The 25169-nt window shown below is 42.5% G+C and overlaps 1 protein-coding gene across 4 annotated transcripts in view; it reads right to left on the bottom strand.

The window, feature by feature from the left end:
• The window catches only part of BLTP3A (bridge-like lipid transfer protein family member 3A), a 91226-nt gene that overhangs the window by 10481 nt on the left and 55576 nt on the right, over positions 1–25169 (bottom strand). For all 4 annotated transcript variants that reach the window (XM_009241769.4, XM_063725213.1, XM_009241768.4 and 1 more), the window contains 8 exons: positions 12475–12561; positions 11769–11939; positions 11256–11395; positions 10715–10856; positions 10268–10461; positions 8614–10061; positions 3177–3373; positions 18–172 (listed from right to left, as the gene is read on the bottom strand). In XM_009241769.4, the coding sequence (XP_009240044.2) occupies positions 18–172; positions 3177–3373; positions 8614–10061; positions 10268–10461; positions 10715–10856; positions 11256–11395; positions 11769–11939; positions 12475–12561 (2534 nt within the window). The remainder of the gene's footprint in view (positions 1–17; positions 173–3176; positions 3374–8613; positions 10062–10267; positions 10462–10714; positions 10857–11255; positions 11396–11768; positions 11940–12474; positions 12562–25169) is intronic.

The raw sequence follows: 25169 nt of genomic DNA, 5'->3' as shown, positions 1-25169 counted from the left end.
AAAGTAGAGCTGCTGACCGGGTGAAAGATGAGGTCTTCTCCACTGGGTGAAACTGAACTGTTGGCTGCTGGTGACCCCTGGCCATAGTTATTCACAAGAGGGCTCCCTTGAACACCAGCATTATCTGAGACATTTGAAAGAGATCCTGGTGGAACAGATTCTGGACCAGACTCTGCATGAAAAAGAGGACAAATGAGTTCAAAAGTCAAAATATTCTGTTCAAATCCAACCTCTACAAACAATGACAACTGTAAAAATAAAAGAAAATATTTATGACATTCATGAGACAACTAGAAATTTGAGGACTAACTAGATATTTGATGAATTTAAGGAATTACTGTTAATTTTTTAAAGTGTAATGACATTTGATCCCATTTTTAAAAGTCTGTAAACAGAAGCAACCCAAGTGTCCTTCCATGGATGCAAGGATAAGCAATGTGGTATATAAATACAATGGAACACTATTCAGCCTTAAAAAGGAAAGAAATTCTGACACACGCTACAAAATAGAAGAATCTTGAGGATATACCAAGTGGAATAAGCCAGTGATAAAAGGACAAATACTGCATGATTCCACTTATATGAGGTACCTAAAGTAGTCAAATTTATAAAAAGAAAGTAGAATCATGGTTGTCAGGGACTGAGGGGAGGGGAAATGAGGAGTTACTGTTTAATGAGTACAGAGTTTCTGTTTCACAAGAAGAAAAACATCCTGGAGATAGACAGTAGTAATGATTGTACAACAATCAGAATGTACTTAATGTCACTGAACTATCCACTTAAAAACGGTTAGGATGGCAAATTTCATACGTATTTTACCACAATTTAAAAAAATTTAAGTCTGTATTTTCTAGCAATGCATAATTGAAAATATTTATGGACAAAAGGATATGTTTGGGATTTGCTTCAAAATAATATGAGATGAAGGAAAGTGGGCAGTAGTGTTTATGAAACAAAAATGGCCATGAGTTCTTTTTTTTTTGAGATGGAATAGTCTTGCTCTGTCGCCCAGGGGAGTGCAATGGCGTGATCTCGGCTCACTACAACCTCCACCTCCTGGGTTCAAGCAATTCTCCCACCTCAGCCTTCTGAGTAGCTGGGATTACAGGCGCACGCCACCATCCCTGGCTAATTTTTGTATTTTTAATAGAGACAGAGTTTCACCATGTTGGCCAGGCTGGTCTCAAACTCCTGATCCACCCGTCTGGGCCTCCCAAAGTGCTGGGATTACATGCGTGAGGCACCGTGCCAGCCTTCTCTTTCCTTTTAGACTGGATGCTTCCCAAGGCAGAAATCCAGTCACAAGTTTAATTGCTGTCTAAGGTGAATATATAAGAACCCCAGGAGATTTTTCAGAACTTTAATTTAAATTGGAGAATTAGGTTTCACCTTAAGTGATCCACCCACGTTGGCCTCCCAAAATGCTGGGATTACAGGCATGAGCCACTGCACCGGGCCTGCCATGACTTCTTAATTTCAAAGCTAGGTAATGGGTGTATGAGGGTTCATTATTTGATTCTGTCTACTTTTGTACATAGACATGAAATCTTCCATAAGAAGTTAAAAATAATAACAAAACAAACATGGTACACGCCACCCAGCTTAAGAAACAGCGCATTCTCTTAAAACCACAGTGAAATATTAACTCACTCCTGTCAGAATGGCTATTCTCAAAAAGATTAAAGATAACAAGTGTTGGCAAGGATGTAGAGAAAAGGAAACCCTAGCACCCTGTTGGTGGAAATGTAAATTAATATGGGCATTATGGAAAACAGTATGAAGGGTCCTCAAAGCTAAAAATGGAGTTACCATATCCACTTCTGGGTAGATATCCAAGGAATATGAAAAAAAGTATATCAAAGAACTATCTCCACTCCTGCGTTTACTACAACATTATTCACAATAGCCAAGTTGTGGGATCAACTTATGTGTTCATCAACCAATGAACGGATAAAGAAAATGTGGTACAAACACACAATGGAATACTATTCAGCCTTATGAGAGGGAAATCCTGTCATTTGTGATAACGTAGATGAATCTGGAGGACAGACAATATGCTAAATGAGATAAGCCAGGCACTGAAAGACAAAAATAGTATGTGCTCACTTATACATGGAATGTAAAACAACTGTACTCATAAAAGCAGAGAGCAAGATGGTGCTTAACAGAGGCTGAAAAGGGAAATGGGAGGGGATAGGAGGAAATGTTAGTGAAAGTGTAATGTTTCAGTTAAACAGGAGAAATAAATGGTAAGTATTTGAGGTGACGGAGATGTTAATTAGTTTGGCTCAAAAATCCCACACTGTATGTGTGTATATATCATAGGATCGCTTAGTATTAATACCACATAGATACAATTATAATTTGTCAATATAAAATAAATAAATAAATAGGACATTCCCTCTTTTTTTTGAGACGGAGTCTCGCTGTCACCCAGGCTGGAGTGCAGTGGCGCAATCTCAGCTCACTGCACCCTCTACCTCCTGTACCTCTACCGGTTCAAACAATTCTCCTGCCTCAGCCTCCCGAGTAGTTGAGATTACACGCACCTGCCACTAAGCCCAGCTAATTTTTCTATTTTTAGTAGAGACGGGGTTTTACCATATTGGCCAGGCTAGTCTCCAACTCCTGACCTCAAGTGATCCACCCGCCTCGGCCTCCGAAAGTGCTGGGATTACAGGCGTGAGCCACCGTGCCCAGCCTAGATACTCTTAAGGGATCATTTCCTAAGTTTCTATTTCAATAAACTGAAAGAACCAGTATAACATACAGAGGTAATTCCTAAAAGTTTCTCATTTTATTAACAGATAAAAAGCTCCTATTTTCCAGTGACAACAGAGGCCAAAAAAAAAAAAAGATGATAAGCACACTCATACCACTGATACCAACCATGAAACTAATCCTGACTTAGCTATAAGGCTGTAAGACTAGTGCTTTCTCCTTTGGTTTGAATCTCTTTCTGTGATATAGTCAGTTATTAACCAATAACCTAGAAACGTGGAATTAAAACCAAACCCACAAGTCCACTAAAATTTCTCTTTCTTTTTTTGTCTTGGTTAAGAAAATGTCTATATTATCATCTCTCAGCTCCTCTTTAGCCCTGCCAGACTGATACAGGCAGCAGAGAGAACCCTTTCTGGACTTCTGCAACTTTGCCTGGCTCTGCTCCCACATACCAGACTCCAAGAGCATCACAAAGCTATCACTGCCATCACTGTCCACTGAAATCCGGTCTTCAGGGCCACTGCTATCCAATGAGACACCATCAAATGACTGTTGAGATACTGTCCTCTTCATGGAGAAAAATCGGAGTCGTGCAGCACCTCCACTCACTGGGGCTGCCACCCCCTCATCTGTCTTGGCCATGGGCTCCCTGTTTAAAAAAAAAAAAAAAAACCACAAATGTGGCTTTGGAGACATGTTTGTTCCCATCCACTTACAATGCCCACCCCTTTCAGCTCAGACAACTGGATGAAGTTCCCAATATTAGGAACATACAACTTTGACATTACCTATTACTGGCTGTAAAGAGATCAAGTCATTTTTCAATCACTGGCCTTTCTGAATCTTTTTATTCCAACATCGCTAACTGCATAGACAGCGCTCTCATATCAACATTAAATGTCAAGGTTATTCAAGGTCATCCCAGACTCAGAAGAGACCAGCTACCTACTGCTCTGGTGCTGATGAATGGCACCTGAAGCCACCTGCATTCATTCCATAAGTATTTAGTTGCTTCTGTATGTAAGGCACCATACTAGGCACTAGGCAGGAGTGGAAGATGGATAAATTGATGAGTAAGACATCCCCAGTTCTAGACAACATCAAAGAGGAAAAAGGACAAGGAGAAGAGGATCAAGAGTGGCTTTGTGGTAAGAGATAACATTTGAGGTGGTCCTTGAAGGACTGTGAAAGTGAGAAGAGGGTATTCTATAGGCAAGAAATGGCATAAACAAAGGCATAGAGCCAGAAACAAAAAGAGACTGGTAAGAATAATAGCTCTGCCCAGCTGAAGCATAGGTTTTGTCAGGGAGAGCAATGGAAGATAAAGTTAAAAAGGCATTAACACAGTGAAAAGAAACCTTTAAGGACCTTTAAATACCACCCTCCCATTTTACAGATGAAGAAACTGTCCCAAGGTCACAGTTAAAGGTAGAATTAAGAAAAACTCAGGCTGGGTGCAGGGACTCACGCCTATATTCCCAGCACTTTGGGAGGCCAAGGCAGGCAGATGGCTTGAATCCAGGAGTTCGAGACCAGCCTGGGCAACATGGCAAAACCTGGTCTCTACAAAAAATACAAAGATTAGCCAGGCATCATGGTGCGTGCCTGTAGTCCAGCTACTGGGGGCTGAGATGAGAGGATCACCTGAGCCTGGGAGGTTGAGGCAGCAGTGAGCCGAGATCACACCACTGCACTCCAGTGTGGGTGACACGGTGAGACTCTGTCTCAAAAATAAAAGACTCAAGTCTCCTAACTTCACACTAAGTGATTTTTCACTTTACCACAAGAGTGGCAGCCAAATTATAGAAAACCTTGAATAAAAAAGTATTTATTAAAATGCTTTGAAAACTATAAATTGCTATATGGCTGTATCATAATAATTGATTATGCCACACTTAAGAAGTTCAAATTAAATTCAGGGGGTATGAGGGAAAAGCGTAAAGGTTTTGGAGTAGGGAAATAACAAGATTATACCTATGGTTTAGGACGTTTGGCCTGACTTTTTCAAACAAGCTGGAGAGGAAAAGACTATAGTGAGTAATGGATGTCTCATAAAATAAAATAAAATAAAATAAAATAAAATAAAATAAAATACCACCTATATAGAAATCAACCATACTTTTTATACACTAAAAAGTCTTCATGTGGGAACAGACAGGGAAAACTGATGTTCCCTAGAGCAGTGTTCCCCAAAGTGTGGTCCTGGCAGGAGCATCAGAATCAACGGGGAATGTGTTAGAAATGCAAATTCTTGGGCCCAATGAGGTGGCTCACGCCTGTAATCCCAGCATTTTGGGAGGCCAAGGTGGGCAGATCACCTGAGGTCAAGAGATTGAGACCAGCCTGGCCAACATGGTGTAACCCCGTCTCTACTGAAAATACAAAAATTAGCTGAGTGTGGTGGCACACGCCTGTAGTCCCAGCTACTCGGGAGGCTGAGGCAGGAGAATTGCTTGAACCCAGGAGGCGGAAGTTACAGTGAGCTGAGATCGCACCACTGCACTCCAGCCTGGGCGACAGAGTGAGACTCCATCTCAAAAACAAAAAAAAGCAAATTATCAGGCCCCATCTCATTCCATGAATGAGAAATAGGGCTCAGCAAACTATGTTTTTGGTTTTTTTTTTTTTGAGATGGAGTCTCACTCTATTGCCCAGGCTGGAGTGCAGTGGCATGATCTCAGCTCACTGCAACCTCCGCCTCCTGGGTTCAAGCAATTCTCCTGCCTCAGCCTCCAGAGTAGCTGGGACTACAGGTGCATGCCACCACACTCAGCTAATTTTTTATATTTTTAGTAGAGACAGGGTTTCACCGTGTTAGCCAGCATGGTCTCCATCTCCTGACCTCATGATCTGCCTGCCTCAGGCTTCCAAAATGCTGGGATTACAGGCGTGAGCCACCGCGCCCAGCTGCCACTATGTTTTAACAAACCCTGCAGGGGATTCTGAGAGAGAAACCATTAAAAAGCACAGACTGTTACAAACCTGTTAGTTTGGCAAATGCATCAACAACTTTAAAAATGTTTGTAGCATTTGACCTAATAATTTCACTTTTTGGTTTTTATTTTATTTTATTACTTATTTATTTCTTTTGAGACAGAGTCTCGCTCTGTCACCCAGGCTGTAGTGCAGTGGCGTGATCTCGGCTCACTGCAAGCTCCGCCTCCCAGGTTCAAGCCATTCTCCTGCCTCAGCCTCCCGAGTAGCTGGACTACAGGCACGTGCCACCACACCCAGCTAATTTTTTGTATTTTTAGTAGAGACGGGGTTTCACTGTGTTAGCCAGGATGGTCTCGATCTCCTGGCCTCGTGATCCGCCTGCCTTGGCCCCCCAAAGTGCTGGGATTACAAGCGTGAGCCACCGCACCCAGCTACTTTTTGGTTTTTATTCTAAAGAAAGATTTAGATATGTAAAATATTCCAAAGATTAAAGTTCACAAAAATAAGGACATTTCATACAGCATTGGTTCTACCTGAGAAAAATGGGAAACATTTTTTTAAATGACTCCCCAGATAGAGGAATGGATCAATAAATTATGATATATCAATTTACTAGAATATAATGGAGCAATTAAAAATCATGTATTCAGCCAGGGGAAGTGGCTTATGCTTATAACCCTAGCGCTTTGGGAAGCCAAGGTGGGAGAGTCGCTTGCACCCAAGAGTTCAAGACCAGCCTGTGCAACATGGTGAAACCACATCTCCAAAAATAAAAATAAATAAAAATCATGTATTCATATGCCTAATGAATGGGAAAATATCATAATAAAACATTGAGTGAATAAAGCAGCATGTAACATTGTAGAAATAATATAATCCTATTGTTGTAAAAACTATTTGTGGATATTATATGCATAACCATCCACAAGTGTACACATGAATGCAGACATACAAAGATTGGAAGAAAATACACCCAAATGTAAACAGTGGTTATCTGCGGATTGTTACAAGTGATTTTTATATTTTCTTCTTTACTCTCTTATTTCCTACATTGTCAACACGATAAACACAAACCATTTTTATAATTTAAAAAATTAAAATTATAGGCCAGGCGCAGTGGCTCACACCTATAATCCCAGCATTTTGGGAGGCCAAGGTGGGTCAATCGCTTGAGCCCAAGAGTTTGAGACTAGCCTGGGCAACATGGCAAACCCCATCTCTACCAAAAATACAAAAATTAGCTGGGCGTGGTGGCGCATGCCTGTGGTCCCAGCTACCCAGGAGGCTGAGGCAGGAGGATCACTTGAACCTGGGAGGTCGAGGCTGCAGTGAGCAGACATCGCACCACTGGGCAACAGAATGAGACCTGTCTCAAAAAAAAATTAAAAATTAAAAGTATGACAAAAGTGATCAGAATATGGACAGCCTAGCCCTGTGGAGTATTTACACCTATAGGTTAAAAGGAAGAAGAGAGCAGCCAAGGAAAAAGAAGACTCCTTCAGAGAATTGAGAGTAACTGGGTGGGGTTACAAACATTCAGAATGAACTGATCAGAAATGTTAACTACCACAGAGGAGTCCAGGAGAAGGGGGACTGAGGAAAGGCCACGGGCTTGGGCAGTTAGGAAGCCACTGTTGATATTTTAAAAGGGCTCATTTCACACACCTTTCTTTTCTCTTTTTCACCTCTGCTCTTTTTCCATCTCCCTTACTTGTCTCCATTTAGAAAAGGCAGCACATTGGGTGATTAGGAGTCCAGGCTTTTAATCCTTGCCCCACCACTCACAAGTTGTGTGATCTTGTGCCAGTTTCTTACCTCTCTGAGCCTCAGTTTCCTCATCTGTGAGATGGGGAGTGATATTAATACTTGCCTTATAGGGCTATTATAAAAATCCAGTGGACCAATATTATAAGTACTTAGGACTGTGTCTTATCAGGCAAAGAAGGCACTCAGTAAATGTTGGCTAGTATTATACAACTCAACCCTTGAAGTTTTATTCTCCTTCCTCCTTGCTGTCTGTCCTAGCAGGTACTAGCTCACCCACAGGCATTAGAGACCCACTTAAGATAATTCACTTAGACAAAAGCTCTAAATGCACTGTTTTCATACCATGGTCTCTAAACCACAAAGTGTTACAGGAAAGACTTCCCTTAGACTCTATCTTTCCTAAAACCACAAGACACCCATGGGAAAATCCATACTTTTCCACTCGTCTCACTGTGCATTTCTGTGTTTTCCTGTTTACTCCCTACTCTATCTCCAGTGCTTAACACAGAGCCCAGCACACAGAAAGGGCTCACAAGATATTTGTTGAATGGATGAAATTCTTCCTTCTCTGTTACTCTGACAGACACTGATAAGGTACCAGAAAAAACAAGTCCAAAGCCACAGCTTTTCTATTTACAAGATATGGGATATCTATGAGCTCATCCTCTCTAAAGCCTCAGTTTTCCCAGCTATAAACTGGGGATACAAATGTCTGAGGCCACCTTACCAGGCTGCTGTGGGGATCAAATCAAACAAAAAAATTACATGAAATCCCACTGAAAATAATATTATATATATGCCATTATTATTATTCTGATATAGCATATTTGTATCAATAATAGTGAAACAAGCTGGGTACAGTGGCAGGTGTCTATAATCCCAGCTACTCAGGAAGCCAAGGCAGGAGGATTGCGGAGCCCAGCAGTTCAAGACCAGCCTGGCTAACACAGTAAGGCCTGTCTTGAGGGGAAAAAATAGTGAATCAGTGAAAAAGGAGATAATCTGATTCTAAGAAGCAATAAATACTGGCTTGAAAACTGCCCATTAAATAGGCCATTCTATGCATTCTCCTGGACTCTATGGTACTTCCCAATCTAGAAATGCACACAGTAAGAGGCCTTAAACCCAATGATCAGAACTAGGAGAAGGAGATGGGATGAGTGAAGGAGGTACAGAACCACTTACTTGGCTGGGGGCAGGGACAACATCTTGTACATGGTGGAGGTCATTCGATCTCTGCCCAAACTGAAGGCATCCTTAGTCAGGGACACAGCTTCCTTGGTGAGGTCCATGGTGGCGTGTAGAGCCTCCTTGGTGGCATCCTTGGTCATGTGAATAGCACTTGACAATTCTCCCTCAATGTTCTTCAAGGGGATGAGCTCACCCTGTCCATTCACAGCAGTTTCCCTGCCAGCTGGGGGCTTCAATGCAGCTGGTGAGCTGGAGGCTTGGGTTCTGCTAAGTTTCTTAGCCTGTAGGGACTCTACTGCCTCATGGCCCTTCCCTGCCAGCTGCTGGGCAAGTGGACCTGAGTCCTGCAGTTCTCCATTGCTATGTGGCCTCTCCTGGGATACATCCTGATTGTCAATGCTACTTTCCTCCAAGACCTTCTCAGGGCTTGCTGGGCCCTGGTCTGATGAGGCATCAGACTTCAGTTCCCGATCCTCTGAAGGAGATAGCTCTGAATCTACGAGGCTAGTGCTATCTGAGCCTGCAGAGTCAGCATCAACAGCACCGGGGGCAGGATGCATAAGCAGAGCCACCTCAGCACTGGGAAAGAGAACTCCAATGCAAGCTGTCTGGTTCTGCAGGGGAGACCCAGTCACTGACTCTGTATCCTTAGTCAGCTGCTCCTGAAGCCTCTGCAGCACATCCTTCAGGCGAAGCAGAGCCAAGTACTGGTAGTGGTCAAGCCTCACGCGGACATGGGCTGGGGAATGTACAAGCATATGAACATCTGCTACATCCTCCAGCTCTGTCAGAGGCCCTTTGTTGTCCATACCACTACTGCCTTCTTTCAGAATTTCCATGACTTCTGTAAGTCCTGATAAGCTTTTCAAGTCATGTTCAGTCTTTGACCGCTGATGGGACATAGAGTCAGGGGCAAGAGCCTCAGACTGGACCGGATTTCCAAAACTGGCTGATGGTTTCAGCCTCCCCTCTGAGGCCAAAAGGAGCTTCCGTGCCTGGGCTTGCTGCCAGCGGAGGGGTAGGCAGGCCCAAATGGACAGGGGGAAGGGGGCTACAAAATTCAAGGTATGGCCTTTGAAGTTTTCTGTTCCCTCAAAGTCCAAGGAGATCTGGGTAAAGTGGACAGACCAGAGATCCCGGGAAGCCTTAGGTCTCTGGGGAGGGAGGGTATTAGGCTGAGGCAGGCAGGAATCCATCTGAAAGGCATGATGCAAAAAAAGCATGTGCAGAAGGCTAAAGCCACCTGGAACCTTAGGAAAGTGATCATAATTGGAATGAAAGAACTCAGCAGCAGCAAAACCCCGGAAGAGACTCTGGAGGTCTGAACAACTACAATGTGGGGCATGACGTGTATTGGTGGCAATCATGCCTGACGCAGAGAAGACAAGGGCCTGGGGACGATGCAACTCTGCCCGCTCTCTCTTTTCCAGTGGAAAGCTCACCTTCACAGAGAAAATGAAACACAATTCAGAATGGTCATCTGAGTATCTCAGCATCCCACTATTAATACACATGTAAAAGATCATTTGGGCTGTGAAACTATTTTCTTACTTCCACAAAATGGACAGAGCAAAACCATGGATTATATACATTGGAAAAATGCAGCTGTGGCTACCAAGAGGGGATAAAAGTCACACTCTCCCCTCACCTTCAACCAGAACGCATCTAGTCGGATGTCCAAGTGTTCATCTTTCTGACTTGAATCTTCCAGCTTGTAGATAGCTTTGAACTGCTCCAAGCTGCGGTATAAATCCAGGCAAAAGAGGTTTCCCCAGAGCAAACTGACAGGATCCATAGTAAATGTCAGACCATTTAACTGAATGTAGAGATTAGGACAAGGAACTGGAAAGCAGAGGGAAGAAAAGAAACATCCTGTAAAAAGCAATAGCTAGGCTCTTACTACCTAATATTAACTATATTATGAACAGAGCAAAGGTACACATTTATACAGGGCAGAGTGTTTAACAAAAGTGTGCTACATTAACTCAAACACTGAAAACTCCTAACAACAAATAAAAATATAAGTAGTGGCCCCAAGGCTGACAAATGGGAAAAGCATGAGCTAGACAGAAAAATAGCCAGCCTAGATGCTTACCTGGAAGCTCCTGATTATCTGGGAAGTAATACTCTGTGAACTCAATATGAATGGCAGAGACCTGGGTAGGGAGGTTGTGAAGTTTCCGACTGCAGGAAAGGAGTGTAGATGGCTTTTTACTTGGCTGTCCAGCGGTGGAAACCTAAACAATCACAACTTACTGTTAGTATCAACAATCAAACTTAGAGCAGCCCTCCATTTCCGCTTAGGAAGCATAAAGCCTCTACCATCCCTCCGAAGTCTGTCACAGGGAACAAAGTGTCTTTCACACATATTCCAGGCGTTCTCACACCTGCCTCGCACTATTCGCGAGTTAGTTTTTTCAGCGGGAGGTTCAAAGTAGAGCATTCACAGTAAAACTGGGGGAATTCCCAAGTCCTGATCTCACCAGCCATGCTCAGAAAGAAACAGACCAAACTATTAATCTTCCCACAAGTGAGGTAAATAGTCCCCAAATTCCAAAACTTTGCTCATACTGTTCCAGCTGCCTTCCAGGTAAACTGCTCCACCTCTTTCCAACCATGTTTCCCCATGTCCTCACCTGGTGGATGTCCAGGTCATCCACCCGTACCACCATGCAGCTAGAGCGTAAGCGGTTCCATGCTGGAGGCCGAAAGGCAACCTGTCTGCCCTGAGAGGGGCTTCTCTCAAGAGGGTTCTTTCGAGGACTGGAAAGAGAATCTAAATAAAAATAAGGTGGGAAAAAGAATCAGATACATTCAACTCTCATTATTAATAGAATAAGGAAAGTAAAAATCCTAAGATCATTAATGTTATATGTAGGAAAGAGAGCTTAACACTGTCTAGCTCCTGGATGAACTCAAAAATGATATTATTCTTAAGACCAAGGCAACAGTCTACTGAATAGAGATGATGACATCAACACTGTGGCTATCCCTGGGGTCAAAGAGGTCTCTGTAAAGAAAAGTCACTGATGTCTCTCCATTACATACAGTTGGGATAATTAGCTAGTTCTTGCTTTATCTCCACTGTTATTCAAAGATAAATGGCAAGAAGCTAAGCAACTGGAGTCTTCCAGTTCCTCATAACCCACCTGCTTTTCTCCGAAAGGGAGAGTCTACTCCAAGGTGCCAGGGTGGTTTCAGACCCGTCTCTTCATGCCACTTCTCCATTTTGCTCTGAAATTCCATCACCAGCTTCTGGGCCCACTGGCCTCGGGTCTCCATGGCCTCACAGTGGCGTACCCAATGTTTGCAGCTATCACCTGTGCAACGAAGAAGTGAAAAGATTTTAGCCCAAGATCATGATGAATGTTCCAATTTTTCCTTTCTGTCAGTATAGTCATAGTTCAGAATCTGATTTCTCACCCACAGTGCAGAAATCTCTGGGATAAGGAAAAATTATCCAACGATAGGTTGCACATTCTTCTGGATTCCATATGTGATTTTTCCCAAAGGCTCCCTAAAGGCAAGCTGTTGACTGCTGCCATATTTGACTATGGACTACTGGAGAGGCTCTAACACTAGTGGAAGTGAGGGGCTGAGAGTAGAATCAAAAGCAGTATCTCAGGCACTAGATATCTCCCCTACTCACTTCCTCTCATTACTGATAAAGAATAATCAATAGTGGAACCTGCAAGTTTCCAGATGTCCTCTTGAAGAGGAATATTTCCAACACCCCTCTGAGCATGCACTGCAATCTCTGGCAACCTCCTGTTAAGCAGTCAGGAATGAATCCAGGAATCTGCCCTCAATATTTTGGGCTATGCGAGAATTGGCCCCATTCAGAGTTTTCCTAACCTGCCCAGTGGAAAGGGTAATAGTCAAACGCCATCTTGCGGAAGGTAAGCTGCATGGCACCACCCATGAGTCTGTTTGCAGAGACACCTATAAAATAAAAATACAGGTGAATGGCAATGGGAGGAACAAAGAAGCCAAAACACCACCTAAAGCATGCAGAAGTCCTCTTAACGATCAGCTTCAAAGCCCAGCTGATAAAACGGTGCAGCCAAAAGGCCACGATGTGAGGTGATTTGCAAGGCTGAGTCCCTCTTTTGAGTTACAATAGCCAATGGACATGCTCTAAAAGACCCAAAAGAAAGTATACTCCATTGTCTCTGTAAATGGTTGCCAGATTTCCAGAAATGCAAAAGAGACCGCCAAACTTGGGATTCAGAAATTACAGTCCTAGGTTTCCCAGACACACTCTATAGCCTTGACTGTTTCCCCAATCCTAGTATTATTTTCCCTCAACACAACACACGAAGAGGCAGAAGCCAGATTCCCCCAAAACAATAACCTATATTATTTCCTTTCATATCCTGGCCTCAGAGCTAAAGCTGTGATATTAGACAATGATTATATACTATACATACAAAGTACCACAGAATGCTAAAAACACTACACAAACAGGACATTATAAAATAAACACATAGAATATTATAGGTAAATTGAAATTTTTAGCAATAAGCCAAATATTACATTATGTTTACCTTGAATTTACATTTAGTTCTTACTAAATGAATGAACTTTCCATGTTTCTATCATCTCTTTCCAATTAGACTAAAGAACTGTAAAAGTAGAAACTATTTCTTCTACATGTGTGTATTGTCTGGGTCACCCTAACTTCCAACCTGTCTCCTACTAGTATATCTAGCATAGAGCTTTGTAAGTAGTAGATGCTCAAAAATATAAGAGAAAACACCACAGAAATGAGTGAAGGGAAATACCATGGAATCCTCTAGGTGTAAGCTGGCATACCTTCAACCAGTAGGGTCATTTCCATCCAATCGACATTTTGCCATCCCAAATTCTCCTACCAAGAGAGACCCCCTACACAATGTTTCTGTTTCTCAACTCTTTATAATCACCCCAAGTAGGCTTTTAAGATACTTTTTTCCTAACTGCCCTCTCTCCATGAAATTTTAATACCACAAATATATATGTTAACGTACTATATGTATATATGTGCTTTAACATTTGAAAAAGAATATGTATAAAGCATGCTCTTTTTATTCATTACTGGGTTAAGAAACCCTAAATAATTTTTAAGTTAAAAGTTAAATTAACATTTTAAAAAGATATCAATATTTAACTTCACAACTATATTTGCTAACTTTTAGTTTTATTTATGTATATATTATAATGTCTCAAATCAAATATGCAAATGATCAACTTATATAAATATATAATAGCAATATAATCAAAAATTTAAATATTCCAATTTTTTTTCCGCACATGAAAAACAATTAAAAATTTTTAATTTTTTTTTTTTTTGAGACAGAGTCTCACTCTGTTGCCCAGGCTGGAGTGCAGTGGCACTATCTCTGCTCACTGCAACCTCTGCTTCCTGGGTTCAAGCAATTCTCCTGCCTCAGCCTCCTGAGTAGCTGGGATTACAGGCGTGCGCCACCATGCCCAGCTCATTTTTGTATTTTTAGTGGAGACGGGGTTTCACCATGTTGGTCGGGCTAGTCTCGAACTCCTGAGCTCATGATCCACCCACCACGGCCTCCCAAAGTGCAGGGATTACAAGCATAAGCCACCGTGCCTGACCAAAAATTTTAATTTCTTAAAATTATTTGTAGTGAACATAACCTTTAACTTTTGCTTGATATAAGAAAATAACTGGCCAGGCACCGTGGCTCATGCCTGTAATCCCAGCACTTTGGGAGGCCGAGGCAGGTGGATCACTTGAGGTCAGGAGTTCGAGACTCAGCTCTGGCCAGCATGGTGAAACTTCGTCTCTACTAAAAATACAAAAATTAGCTGGACGTGGTGGCACAAGCCTGTAATCCCAGCTACTCAGGAGGCTGAGGTAGGAGAATCCCTTGAACCCGGGAGGCAGAGGTTACAGTGAGCTGAGATGGCGCCATTGCACTCCAGCCTAGGTGACAGAGTAAGACTGTCTCAAAAAAAAAAAAAAAGGAAAGAACTTTTAGAGGAGGAGGTAGAGCAAAATGGCCAAACACACCCCCTCCAGTGATTATTCCCCTGGCAAGAACATCAAATTGAACAACTATCCAGGCTGGGCATGGTGGCTCATTCCTGCAATCTCAGCATTTTGGAAGGCTGAGGTGGGCCTGGGCAACAGGGCAAAACCACTCCCCCTGCCACAAAAAAATAAAAAAAACAGCTGAGTATGGTGGCGCATGCCTGTAGTCCCAGTCGGGAGTCCTAGCCTCAGTCAGAAGGCTGAGGCAGGAGGATCCCCTGAGCCTGAGAGTTTGCTGCAGTGAGCCGTGATCACACAACTGCACTCCAGCCTGCTTGGCAATGGAGCAAGACCCTGTTGCAAAACGCAAACAAAAAACAACTATCCACACAGGAAATCATCTTCATAAGAACCAAAAATCAGATGAGTGATCACAGTACCCAGTTTTAACATCATATTAAGTAAAGATGCACCCAAGAAGGTAGAAAAGACAGTCTTGAATTGCTGACACCACTCCACCCCCAGCCTCCTGGCAGTGGCCTCATGATACAGACAGAATCCGTGTGCTTGGGGGAGAGACATCATAGTAATTATGGGACTTTGCATTGGAACTCAGTGCTGTCACAGCAGAAAGCCAACACAGGGCAGAATTCTGCCAGTGCCCACAGAGCATTTAGACCAGCCCTAGTCAGAGAGGAATCATCCATCCCGGAGGTTATTAGAGGTTATTACCTGAGTTCTGGCTAGCCCCATCACTGCATGCTAAAGTGCTCTAGGATCCTTAAGAAATTTGAAAAGCCACAAGGATTGTTAATTCCTGAGCAACTACTGGTGCTATGCTGGGATCAGAGCCAATGGACTTGGGGTGCAAGTGACCTAGTGAGACAGCTGGGATAGCCAAAGGAATGCTTGCATCACCCCTCCCCCAACCCCATGCAGCACAGTTTGCAGCTCTGGGAGAGACTGCATCCTTGCACTTGAGGAGAGGAGAGGAGAGGGGCGAATACAGAGGACTTTGTCTTGCAATTTGATATCAGCTCAACTATTGTAGAACAGGGCACCAGGCAGAGTCTTGAGGCCCCCATTCTAGGCCTCTAGCTCCCGCATGACATTTCTAGATACAACAGATCCTGGGTCAGAATAGAACACACTGCCTTGAAGGGAAGGACCCAGTCCTGGAAGGATTCATCGCCTGCTGACTAAAGGGCCCTTGGGCCTTGAATAAACATGAGCAGCACCTAAACAGTATTTGCCAAGGACCTTGGTTGAGACCCAGGGCTGTGCTGGCTTCAGGTGTGACCCAGTGCACTCTTACCTGTGGTGGCCACAAGGAGAGACTCCTCCTGCTTGAGGAAAGAAGACAGAAGAGAAAACGGGACTTTGTCTTGCAGCTGGGTACCAGCTCGGCCATAGTCGGGTAGGGTACAAAGCAGGCTCCTGGGGTCCCCGATTCCAGGCCTTAGCTCCTAGACGACATCTCTGGACCTGCCCTGGGCCAGAGAGGGGCCCACTGCCTTGAAAGGAGAGACCTAGACCTGAGAGCATGCACCACAAGCTGACTGAAGAGCTCTTGGGCCTTGAATAAACATTGGCAGTAGCCAGGCAGTACTTGCTGTGGGCCTGGGGCAGTGGTGGACCTGGAGAGAAATTCCTTCTGTATAAGGAAAGGAAGGGAAAGAGTGGGAAGGACTTTGTCTTGTGGCTTGGGTGCCAGCTCAGCCACAGTAGAATAGAGCACTACATAGATTCCTAAGGTTCCCGACTCCAGGCCTTGGCTCCTGGATGGCATTCTTGGATCCGCCCTGAGCTAGGGGAAGCTCACCGCCGCCCCAAAGAGAAGCACACGTGCCTGGCTAGATTTGCCACCTGCTGACTGAAGACCTTGAGTGAATATCAGCAGCAGCCAGGCAGTGGTCACCATGGGCCTTAGGAGAGACCCAGTGTAGTGCTGGCTTCACATCTAACCCAGAACAATACCAGTGGTGGTGGCCACGGTGTGCTTGTGTCACCCTTCCCCTCATTCCAGGCAGCTTAGCATGGAGAGACACCGCTGTATGAGGGAGAGTAAGAGAAGAGAACAAGAGGCTCTGCTTGGTAATACAGTGAATTCTTGATCTTACCCAAGACCTCCAAGGCAATACCTCTGAGTCACAGCATTACTGGGCTTGGGGTGTCCCTTGATGCAGATACAGCTGCAGTGGCCAAAAATTTAGATCACAACACTCAATTCCTTTTGAATACTTAGGAAGCCTTCACAAGAACGGGTAAACACAACTCCAGACTGTGAAGACTACAATAAATACCTAACTCTTTCACGCCCAGACATCAACGAACCTCCACCAGCACCAAGACTATCCAGGAAAACATGACCTCACCAAATGAACTAAATAAGGCCCCAGTGACCAAACCTGGAGTAACAGAGAATTCAAAATAGCTGTTTTGAGGGAGCTCAATGAAATTCAAGATAACACAGAGAAAAAATTAGGAATCCTATCCTAATCTTTTAACAAAAAGATTAAAATAATTTCTAAAAATCAAGCAGAGGCTGGGCGCAGCGGCTCTTGCCTATAATCCCAACACTTTGCTCCCAAAGCAAAGTGAGATGGGAGGTCAGAAGTTCAAGACCACCCTGAACAACACAGTGAGACTCTGTCTTTACAAAAAAATAAAAATATTAGCCAGTTGTGGTGGTGCATGCCTGTAGTCCTAGCCACTCGGAAGGCCAAAGTGAGATGATTACTTGAGCCCAGGACCTGGAGACTGCAGTGAGCTATGATTATGCCACTGTACTCCAGCCTGGGCAACAGAGTGAGAATCTATCTCTTAAAAAAATTAAGCAGAAATTCTGGAGCTGAAAAAATCACCTGACACACTGAAGAATGCATCAGAGTCTCAACAGCAGAACTGATCCAGTATGAGAAACGATTGGTGAGCTTGAAGACAGGCTATTTGAAAAAGCATAATCAAGGGAGATATAAGAAAAAAGAATAAAAAAGAATGAAGCATACCTACAAGATCCAGAAAATAGCCTCAAAAGGGCAAATCTAAGAATTATTGGCCTTAAGGAGGAGGTAGAAAGAAACATTGGGGTAGAAAGTTCATTCAAAGGGATAATAAGAGAGAATTTTCCAAACCTAGAGAAGATACCAATATCCAAGTACAAGAGGATTATAGAATACAAGCAAATTTAATCCAGAGAAGACTATCTCAAGGCATTTAATAAACAAACTCCCAAAAGTCAAGGATAGAGAAACGATCCTAAAAGCTGCAAGAGAAAAGAAATAACATTCAAAGGAGCGTCAATATGTCTGGCAGCAGACTTCTCAGTCTGCTAGGAGAGAGAGGCATGACATATTTAAAGTGATGAAGGGAAACAACTTTTTTTTTTTTTTTTGAGACCGAGTTTTGCTCTTGTCGCCCAGGCTGGAGTGCAGTGGCACAATCTTGGCTCACCACAACCTCCACCTCCCAGGTTCAAAGCGATTCTCCTGCCTCAGCCTCCTGAGTAGCTGGGATTACAGGAATTCACCACCATGCCTGGCTAATTGTGTATTTCTTTTAGTAGAGACAGAGTTTCTCCGTGTTGGTCAGGCTGGTCTCGAATTCCCAAACTCAGGTGATCCGCCTGCCTCAGCCTCCCAAAGTGCTGGGTTTAAAGGCATGAGCCACCGCACAGGACCAGGAGAAAACTTTTATTCTAGAATAGTATATCCGTGAAAATATGCTTCAAACATGAAGGAGAAATACTTTCGCAAACAAACCGGATTTCATCAACACCAGATGTGTCCTATAAGAAATGCTAAAGGGAGTTCTTCAATCTGAAAGAAAAGGACGTTAACGAGCAATAAGAAATCATCTGATGGTATAAAACTCACTGGAAATAATAATTACAGAGATAAACACAGAATATTATAACCCTGTGATTATGGTGTATGAACTACTCATATCTTGAATAGAAAGACTAAAAGACAAGCCTATCAAAAATAACTACAACAACTTTTCAAGACATAGACAGTATAATAAAATATACAGAAAAACAACAAAAAGTTAAAAACCAGGGAGATGAAATTAGAGTTTTTGTTAATTTCCTCTTTGCTTGTTTGTTAGTTGGTTTGTTTTTGTAATCAGTGTTAAGTTGTCATCGGTTTAAAATAATGGGGTATAAGATGTTATTTGTAAGCCTCATGGTAATTTCAAATAAAAAAAAAACTGGCTGGGCACAGTGGCTCACGCCTGTAATTAGCCAGTTGTGGTGGTACATGCCTGTAGTCCTTTGGAAGGCCAAGACAGGTGGATCACTTGATGCCAGGAGTTTGAGACCAGCCTGGCCAACATGGCGAAACCCCGTCTCTACTGAAAATACAAAAATTAGCCGGGTGCAGTGGTGCATGCCTGTAATCCCAGCTACTCAGGAGGCTGAGGCACAAGAATTGCTTGAATCCAGGAGGCGGAGGTTGCAGTGAGCTAAGATCACGCCACTGCACTCCAACCTGGGTGACAGAGCAAGACTTTGTCTCTAAAAACAAAAAAAAGAAAAAGAAAAAATCTACCACAGACACACCAAAAAATAAAAATAAAAAGCAAGAAATTAAAATGTAGCACTAGAGGAAATCGCCTTCACAGAAAGGAAGACAGGAAAGAAAGTAAGAAGGAAAAGAAGGCCAGAAAACAAATTAAATGACAGGAACAAGTCCTTACTTATCAATAATAATGTTGAATATAAATAGACTAAACACTCCAATCAAAAGACACAGAATGGCTGAATGCATTAAAAAACAAAACCCAATGATCGGTACTCTGCAAGAAATACACTTCACCTACAAAGACACAAATAGACTGAAAAATAAAGGGATGGAAAAAGGTATTCCATTCAAATTAAAACTAAAAAAAGAGACGGAATAGCTATATATGTATATATATGTATTTTTTTTTTTTTTGAGACCGAGTCTCACTCTGTCGCCCAGGCTGGAGTGCAATGGTGCAATCTTGGCTCACTGCAACCTCCACCTCCCGGGTTCAAGTGATTCTCCTGCCTCAGCCTCCCAAGTAGCTGGGATTACAGGTGCCTGCCACCATGCCAGACTAATTTTTGTATTTTTAGTAGAAACAGGACTTCGCCATGTTAGCCAGGCTGGTCTTGAACTCCTGACCTCAAGTAATCTGCCCCACTCAGCCTCCCAAAGTGTTGGGATTACAGCCATGAGTGACCGCACCCGGACCTGATTTATTTATTTATTTATTTATTTATTTATTTATTTATTCATTCATTCATTCATTCATTCATTTTTGAGACAGGGTCTTGCTCTGTTGCCTGGGCTGGAGTGCACTGGTGCAATCACAGCTCACTGCAGCCTCTATCTCCCGGGCTCAAGCCTATAATCCTAGCATTTTGGGAGGCCAAGGCAGGCAGATCCCTTGAGTCCAGGAGTTCGGCAGATCCCTTGAGTCCAGGAGTTCGGCAGATCCCTTGAGTCCAGGAGTTCAAGACAGGCCTGGGCAACATGGCAAAACCTCATCTCTACCAAAAAAAAAAAAAAATTAGCCTGGCATGGTAGTGCATGCCTGTAGTCTCAGCTACTTGGGAGGCTGAGGTTGGAGGATCATCTGAGCCCAGGAGGCAGAGGATGCAGTAAGCCGAGATTATGCCACTGCATCCAGCCTGGGTGACAGAGTGAGGCTATCTCAAAAAAAAAAAAAAAGAAAGAAAGAAAGAAAGGAAAAAAAGAAAAGTAGAAAAATTTCGAGTAAATAACCTCATGGTATATCTTAAAGAACTAGAAAAGCAAGGACAAACCAAATCCAAAATTAATAGAAGAAAATAAATAATAATAAATACTAAAGATCAAGCAGAAATAAATGAAATTGGAACAAAAACAATAGAAAAGATCAACAAAACGAAAAGTTTTTTTGAAAAGATAAACAAAATTGACAAACTTTTCCCCAGACTAAGAAAAAAGAGAGAAGACCCAAATAAATAAAATCAGAGATGAAAAAGGAGACACTATAACCAATACTGCAGAAATTCAAAAAATCAGTAGAGACTACCATGAGCAATAAATTGGAAAATCTAGAAGAAAAGGATAAATGCTTAGCTATATACAGCCTACCAAGATCAAACCATGAAGAAATCCAAAACCCAAATAGATAATAACAAGTAATGAGATCAAAGGTATAATAAAAAGTCTCCCAGCGAAGAAAAGCCCAGGACCCAATAGCTTCACTGCTGAATTTTACCAAACATTTAAAGAAGAACTAATACCTATCCTATTCAAACTATTCCAAAAAATAGAGGAGGAATATTTCCAGAATCATTCTATGAAGCCAGTATGCCCTGATAACAAAATCAGACAAAGACACATCAAAAAGAAAACTTCCTACATGAAAGTGTTCTTGGAAAAAAAAAAAAGAAAAAGAAAACAGAAAACTACAGGCCGATCTTCCTGATGAACACTGATGCAAAAATCCTCAAAAAAATACTAGCAAATGGAATTCAACCACACATTAAAAAGACCATACATCCTGACCAACAGGGATTTATCCCAGGGATTCAAGAATGATCCAAATATGCAAATCAATCTATAAAATACAACATATCACAGAATGAAGAACAAAAATATATGATCATTTTACCTGACACTGAAAAAGCACTTGATAAAATTCAACATCCCTCATGACAAAAACCTTCAAAAAACTGTATGGAAGGAACATAACTCAACATAATAAAATGTATATACAACAGACCTGTACCTATTATCATACTCAGTGGGGGAAAACTGAAAGCCTTTCCTCTAATATTTGGAACAAGATAAGGATTGCCCACTTTCACCACTGTTATTCAACATAGTACTGGAAGTCCTAGCTAGAGCAGTCAGACAACAGAAAGACTAAAGAGTGTCCAAATTGGAAAGGAAGAAGTCAAATTATCCTTGTTTGCAGATGATATGATCTCTTATATTTGAAAAAATCTAAAGTCTCCACCAAAAAACTATTAGAACCAATAAACAAATTCAGTAAAGTTGCAGGATATAAAATCAATACACAAAAATCAGTAGCATTTCAACATGCCAACAGCAAACAATCTGAAAAAGAAATCAACAGAGTAACCCCATTTACAATTCCTAAGTTTATAGGAATAAGCTTAACCAGAGAAGTGAAAGATCTCTATAACAAAAACTATAAAACACTGATGCAAGAAACTGAGGAGGGCTGGGCTCATGCCTGTAATTCCAGCACTTTGGGAGGCCGAGGCAGGTGGATCACTTGAGGTCAAGAATTCGAGACCAGCCTGGACAACATGGTGAAACCCCATCTCTACTAAAAATACAAAAATTAGCCAGGCATGGTGGTGGGTATCTGTATTCTCGGCTACTCCAGAGGCTGAGGCAGGAGAATCGCTTGAACCTGGGAAGTGGAGGATGCAGTGAGCTGAGATTGCACCACTGCACTCCAGCCTGGGTGATACAGCAAGGCTCTGTCTCAAAAAAAACGGAAGCAAGGAAAGAAGTAAGGAGGGAAGGGAAGGGAAAGGGAGGGGAGGGGAGGGGAGGGGAGGGGAGGGGAGGGGAGGGGAGGGGAGGGGAGGGGAGGGGAGGGGAGGGGAGGGGAGGGGAGGGAAAAGAAATTGAAGTGGACACAAAAAAATGGAAAGATATTCCATGTTCATGGATTAGAGAATCAATATTGTCTATACCACCCCAGCAATCTACAGATTCAATGCAATCCCTATCAAAATACCAATGACTCCAGACTGGGTGACATAGGAAGACTTCATTTCTATAAAAAATTTAAAAATTAGGCCGGGCGCGGTGGCTCATGCCGGTAATCCTAGCACTTTGGGAGGCCGAGGCGGGTGGATCACAAGGTCAGGAGATCGACACCATCCTGGCTAACATGGTGAAACCCCGTCTCTACTAAAAAATACAAAAAATTAGCCAGGCGTGGTGGCGGGTGCCTGTAGTCCCAGCTACTCGGGAGGCTGAGGCAGGAGAATGGTGTGAACCTGGGAGGCAGAGCTTGCAGTGAGCCAAGATTGCGCCGCTGCACTTCAGCCTGGGTGGCAGAGCAAGACTCCGTCTCAAAAAATAATAATAATAATAATTTAAAAATTAGCCAGGCATGGTGGTGTGCACTTATAGTCCCAGTTATTCAGGAGGCTGAAGTGGAAGGATCACTTGAGCCCAGGAGGTTGAGGCTGCAGTGAGCCATGATTGTACCACTGCAATTCAGCCTGGGCAACAGAGCAAGACCCTGTCTCAAAACAAAAACAGATACCAATGATATTCTTTGCAGAAATGGGAACAATAATCCTAAAATGTATAAGGAACCACAAAAAACAAACAAAAAAACAGAATAGCCAAAGCCAGCTGAGCAAAGAGAACAAAACTGGAGGAATCATGTTACCTGACTTCAAATTATACTACTGTGCTATAACCAAAACAGCATGGCATAAAAACAGACATATAGACCAATGGAACAAAATAAAGAACTCAGAAACAAATCCATACATCTACATCTACAGTGAACTCATTACTGACAAAGGTACTAAGAACATACATTGGGAAAAGGATGGTCTTTTCAATAAATGGTTCTAGGAAAACTGGATATCCATATGTAGAAGAATGAAACTAGACCCCTATCTCTTGCCATATACGAAAATCAAATCAAAATGGATTAAAGACTTAAGTCTAAGACCTCAAACTACGAAACTACTACAAGAAAAATTGAGTAATGCTCCCAAGGTACAAGCAACCATGGCAAAAATGGACAAATGGGATGACATTAAGTTAAAAAGCCTCTGCACAGAAAAAGAAGCAATCAGCAAAGTGAAGAGACAACCCACAGAATGGGAGAAAACATTTGCAAACTATTCATCTGGCAAGGGATTAATAACCAGAATAAATAAGGAACTTAACAGGAAAAAAAATCTAATAATCCAATTAAAAATGGGCAAAAGACCTGAATAGACATTTATCAAAGGAAGACATACAAATGGCAAACAGGCATATGAAAAAGTGCTCAATATCATGGATCATTAGAGAAATGAAAATCAAAACTACAATGAGGGTGGGTACAGTGGCTCATGCCTGTAATCCTAGCACTTTGGGAAGCTGAGGCGGGCAGATCACTTGAAACCAGGAGTTCGAGACCAGCCTAGCCATCATGGTGAAATCCTGTCTTTACTAAAAATACAAAAATTAGTCTGTTATGGTCACAAGTGCCTGTAATCCCAGCTACTCAGGAGGGTGAGGCATGAGAATTGCTTGAACCCCAGAGGCAGAGGTTGCAGTAAGCTGACATCCTGCCACTGCACTCCAGCCTGGGCAACACAGCAAGACTGTGTCTCAAAAACAAACCAGGCCGGGTGTGGTGGCTCATGCCTGTAATCCCAGCACTTTGGGAGGCCAAGGTGGGTGGATCACAAGGTCAGGAGATCGAGACCATCCTGGCTAACACGGTGAAACCCCGTCTCTACTAAAAATACAAAAAAAATTAGCTGGGCGTGGTGGCGGGCGCCTGTAGTCCCAGCTACTCAGGAGGCTGAGGCAGGAGAATGGCGTGAACCTGGGAGGCGGAGCTTGCAGTGAGCAGAGATCGCGCCACTGCACTCCAGCCTGGGCAACGGAGCGAGACTCCATCTCAAAAAAAAACAAAAACAGAAACAAAATAAAACTACAATGAGATATCATCTTACCCCAGTAAAAATGGCTTTTATCCAAAAGACAGGCAAAAATGAAGGTGGCAAAGATGTAGAGAAAAGGGAACCCCTGCACACTGTTGGTGGGAATGTAAATTAGTATAACTACTATGGAGAACAGTATGGAAGTTCCTCAAAAAACTAACGATAGAACTACCATATGATCCAGCAATCCCACTACTGGATATTTATCCAAAGAAAATGAAATCAGTATGCCCAAGAGATATTTGCACTCTCATGTTTACTGCAGCACTATTCATAATAGCCAAGATTTGGAAGCAACCTAAGTCAACAATAATTTATTGTACATTTAAAAATAACTAAAAGTAAAATTAGAATGTTTGTAACACAAATAAATGATAAATGCTTGAGGTGATAGATAACCGATTTACTGTGATGCGATTATTATGTATTATATGCCTGCATGAAAATATCTCATGTATCCCATAAACATATAAACTATCACCCATAAAAATTAAAAAGAAAAAAGAAAATAACTTTTAAACTATTACTCATTCAGATAGTGTCAACATTTTTTCAGCACTTGATTAACGTAATGATGAATAACTTTTACAGAATTAAATAATAAAACATAAACTATTTTCTGAATTGTATATAGACATGTGGGAAAAAAAATAAAATAACATAGGCCAGGCACGGTGGCTCACACCCATAATCCCAACATTTTGGGAGGCCGAGGCAGAAGGATCGCTTGGGCTCAGGAGTTCAAGACCAGCCCTGGTAACACAGCAAGACTTCATCTCTACAACAAATACAAAAATTAGCCAGGTGTGGTGACACATGCCTGTAGTCCCAACTACTTGGGAGGCTGAGGTGGGAGGATCATTTGAGTCTGGGAAGTTGAGG

Source organism: Pongo abelii, chromosome 5 (assembly GCF_028885655.2).
Source record: "Pongo abelii isolate AG06213 chromosome 5, NHGRI_mPonAbe1-v2.0_pri, whole genome shotgun sequence".
In the NCBI taxonomy this organism is placed as follows: domain Eukaryota; kingdom Metazoa; phylum Chordata; class Mammalia; order Primates; family Hominidae; genus Pongo; species Pongo abelii.
This window is presented reverse-complemented; position numbering and strand designations above follow the sequence as displayed.